Source organism: Anarrhichthys ocellatus, unplaced genomic scaffold (genome assembly GCF_004355925.1).
Source record: "Anarrhichthys ocellatus isolate YVR2014 unplaced genomic scaffold, GSC_Weel_1.0 scaffold132, whole genome shotgun sequence".
NCBI classification, from domain to species: Eukaryota; Metazoa; Chordata; class Actinopteri; order Perciformes; family Anarhichadidae; genus Anarrhichthys; species Anarrhichthys ocellatus.
In genome coordinates this window covers 69,903-73,776 of record NW_022280162.1, presented here as the reverse complement: position 1 = coordinate 73,776, position 3,874 = coordinate 69,903, and the positions used below count along the sequence as shown (strand labels likewise).

At 41.7% G+C, this 3,874-nt stretch overlaps 1 protein-coding gene across 2 annotated transcripts in view; it reads right to left on the bottom strand.

Moving 5' to 3' along the window:
• Nucleotides 1-7: 7 nt before the first annotated feature.
• Nucleotides 8-3,874, bottom strand: part of LOC116399846 (N-acetylglucosamine-1-phosphodiester alpha-N-acetylglucosaminidase-like) — a 14,580-nt gene continuing 10,713 nt past the window's right edge. The window contains exons 12-13 of one of the 2 annotated variants that reach the window (XR_004213864.1): nt 3,426-3,810; nt 8-902 (exon numbers count right to left, since the gene is read on the bottom strand). Coding sequence is in view for 1 of the 2 variants with exons in the window: in XM_031877276.1 (XP_031733136.1) it covers nt 3,576-3,810 (235 nt within the window). In the remaining variant the exon portion in view is untranslated. Of the gene's footprint in view, nt 903-2,332; nt 3,811-3,874 lie in introns of those variants that run through there. The other variant, XM_031877276.1, reaches the window with a different exon arrangement.

The following is a 3,874-nucleotide window of genomic DNA, read 5'->3' as shown; positions in this document are numbered from 1 at the left end:
CACACACACACACACACACACACACACACACACACACACACACACACGTTTGTTCCTGTTCTTGATTAAAACCAATGAATTACTAATGAAAACAATCTGTAATCGATGGGTTAGTCAGTCAATCATCTTAAAGCGATAAATCAGCTGCAGTCTTGTAGAGTCGGACACAATATGTGAGTCAGATGAGCTTCAGTCAGACACCATTAAAACACATTCACATGAATAGTTTTCTTCTGACTTTGTGTAAAGTGTTTGTGTTCCGGTTTTAAAAGCTCCAAAAAGAAATCTGTGATGCAGAAATCTGTGCAAACGGCTTCTAAACGTCTGGAAGCATAAAAAGAGGAAACATGGAGCTGTTGACTGAACATACAAGAGAGTGACTTTTGTTGCTGCCGTTTACATTCTTACTGCTGCAAACTCGACAGGAATGCGCTTTTTGTTTTGTTGCTGGTGTTTAATTAAGTGATCCGGGAACTGTCAGAGGAGATAGTCTCTTTAAAAACCTGTTTGTCTGTCAACTGAAGTCAAGCTGCTCCACGAGGAAACTCAAAGTGTTTCACAGGTTTTTTAACTCACAAAAAGCTTCAACGTGTCATTTTTTACCATGAACACAAATATAATAGCAAGAACACCGAGGAGAAACAAACAAAACATGAAACTGACATGAAACACAAGCTGTGAGGAAACTCTGCTGAGTTTCTGCAGAGCGACATCCTCCTGCTGAGTTACATCAGCTGGAGTCGGGAGGCGGGACAAAGCGCAGAGAGCCGGCAGCCCATTGGCTCTCACCGCCCCGTCCGTGACCTCCTGACTTCAGTTAATAAACAGAGGGGAAGTCATAGAAACACAGCCGGTTTCCTTACTCATCAGAAATAAGGTGAGGAAGAAAGTGAGTCAGCAGTCTGGAAGAAAGAAAACACACATCTACCCTTTAAAAATCATGAAAATATATAATATTATTAAATGAGAAACAAATAAACACATAATGGTGCATTGTCTCTCTCTTTATTTAAATGTCTTTAGCCGTGACGTATTTTTATTTTCAGGAGTTTTAAAGTGTTTGAAACTGAGTTCCATAGAGCAGAGAGGCAGAATGCTCTTTCATGCTTTAGAAACATTTAGTGACATTAAGGTTAATTATGACACCACATCAGTCATCTTATTAATCCACGAAGGCAACGAGCAACGCAACATTAAAAAAAAAAAGATTTCTCTCCCGTAATCCGGACATGAAGGCTGATTAACTTATGAAAACATCCACATCATCAACAAACTTCATCAGAAATAAACTGAACGAAACCAGAGAAGAAGAAAACGAGCATTAACCAATCAGAGGCAGAGAAGGGCGGGTCTTCTTCATGGAATGTGTGTGTGTGTGTGTGTGTGTGGGGGGGGGAGACAGTCAAACCACCGTAAATAACCGGCAGCACAACTGAAGTAAAAAATACTCTGTTACGAGTAAAAGTGCTGCAGCAAAATGTACTTTAAAAAGTAAAAGTACTCATTCTGCAGAGAAATGAGCCCCTCAGAGTTTTACTTCATGTGAGTAAACCAGATAACATAAAGTCTCCTTCAGCTATTTGTTCATGCAAACACCAGAGAAGAAGAACGTCACCATCATTAGAGTCATCAGCTTATTGTTGTCGCATCATCTGACATCATCTCACAGACACACACACTGTTTTTGTTCAGAGAGAATGTTTCCCGACAGGTTTTCGTCATGCAAACGTCGGTGTTTCAAAGAAGAAGAAACAGAAGGAGTAACAGCTGACCCGATTCTTCAGCTGTTGCATCGCCCTCAGAGATGTTTGTTTGGAAGCTCATTTAAAAACATCCTCCTGATCAATGAGTCTTCACACCGTTTATCTGGATGTTCAATCACTCGTTGATGGTAAATGTAGTCGATTGAAGCAATAAATCACAATAAAATACAGCAAAGTCATGGTCTTGACTCGGTCTCGATACTCTCCAAAGTCTCGGTCTCGATACTCTCCAAAGTCTCGGTCTCGATACTCTCCAAAGTCTCGGTCTTAACGTCTCAAATTGTTGGTCTTGTCTTGGTCTTGTCTCGGCTAACATGCTAACTGCTAACATGTTAGCATGACACCTGTTAGCATGCTGACATGCTAAGTAAGCAATCCCCCACCCACACATCACGAGGATCTACGGGTAAAAAAAAAAGAATAAGATGGCACCAGACTTAAGTTTTTTGAATTTTAAATTGTAAAAGTGGCAGTTAATCAAAATGGATTCCCTCGCAGCCGAAACATCTGTTTCTATGACAAGAGTTTAAAAAGCAAGACACCTAAAATAACAAAAGGATGGATTCATATTTTAGTGGTCAAACAATACATTTATTTATGTTTAAAACAGGAACAAACAGGAAGTTTGGTGACATTTCATTCATGCAGTAAGAAATCTTGATAAAGTTTGAATCAAACATTGGTGGCATCTTGAAGACAGTTGTGCTTCTTAAGTATTGTCTCTGATATGAACGAGCACATTAACCTCAGATGGAGCTCAGTGCATTCTGACTAAACATCTTAAAAATCCTCGTGTTGATAAGAAACAACAACTCAGTAACAGTTTGTTTTCGTGGGAGGAGTTCAAAGTTCAAAGTGTCATCTTGAAGTTGAACCCAGTCTAACTCTAAACTGAGCTTAACACTGGCGAGCCTGGAGAACCGGCACCATGGAGCTGGTTTCTATCATTTAGGTGAATCAGTGGCACTCATAGAGAATTACATAATAAGCTGTATAAGGAATTAAATAAGTGTACGGACTATTATCTTAAGCCTCTCTGAAGAGATAGCGGTGGTGTTTTAAAGTGTAGATGGAGTTTAGAGAACCAGCACGAGGAAATATTCTCTCTTCAAAGTCACCAGACTCACAACAACAGTAACGTAACCTCTCAGAACACGGCAGCAAAGAAACGCTCTGCTGCAATAATCAATGTCAGCTGAGAGAACGCTAGATTTAGAATGTTTTAAGCTGAATAACAGCTTTAGTTCAGGCAAAAAGGTGAAAATATTCTGAATATTGTGCACACTTACATGGATATTGTTGGTCTTTTTGAGTAGTTTTGAGCGAGACATTTACTTTTGTTGACACAAAAACCAACTAAATATACTTATCATATCTATAAAGGTCCCAAAATGCAGCTATAAGGTCCATTAACCAGGCTGAACTATAATCTTTCTGATAGAAGATTTCTTTCACCGTCTCTAACGGAATGATGGTGGATATTTAATTACTGATTGTGATGTCGCTATTGGTCTCACTCGCTACTTCTGTGAGAAGGATGACGGCATTCTTTTTAGGGTTCATGGTGATTAACCAGAAAACACCCGATGAAGCCCAAAGATAGCTGGACAACAAGTCTCACTTCAGCATTAAACATTTCAACAGTGGGAAAGCTCGTCCTACCTGGAGCTGTGGGGGCAAACATCTGACCGGCTGCCAGAAACAGTTTGATGTCAGTTAAGCTTCCTTTTCCTTCCAGCCAGATTGTCGTTTTCTGACAAGATTAGCAGTTTAAACCGAGCCTCTCTCGTCCCCCGTCGGCCCTCCAGACATCTACGACCCCGGGGACCAGATTTCATCCTGAGAGTCCGAGTCGTCTGACGCAAAACCGGATTTCCCGCCGCCTGCGTCCGCTCCTCCGTTGATGCGGTTCAACGGGACGTAAGAGAAGTCTCGACGTTCAGCGGAGCGAGTGGCCGCCGGGCCGCGACACGCCCGAACCAGGTGAAGCAGCAGGCTGGCTATCAGCAGAGAGGACAGGCTAAAGGTGATCATCAGCCAGGTGCGCCTGAGGAGAGACAAAGCCAAAGTGTGTTAAAGCTGCATTCTCTCTAGTGTCCACCAGGGGGCGA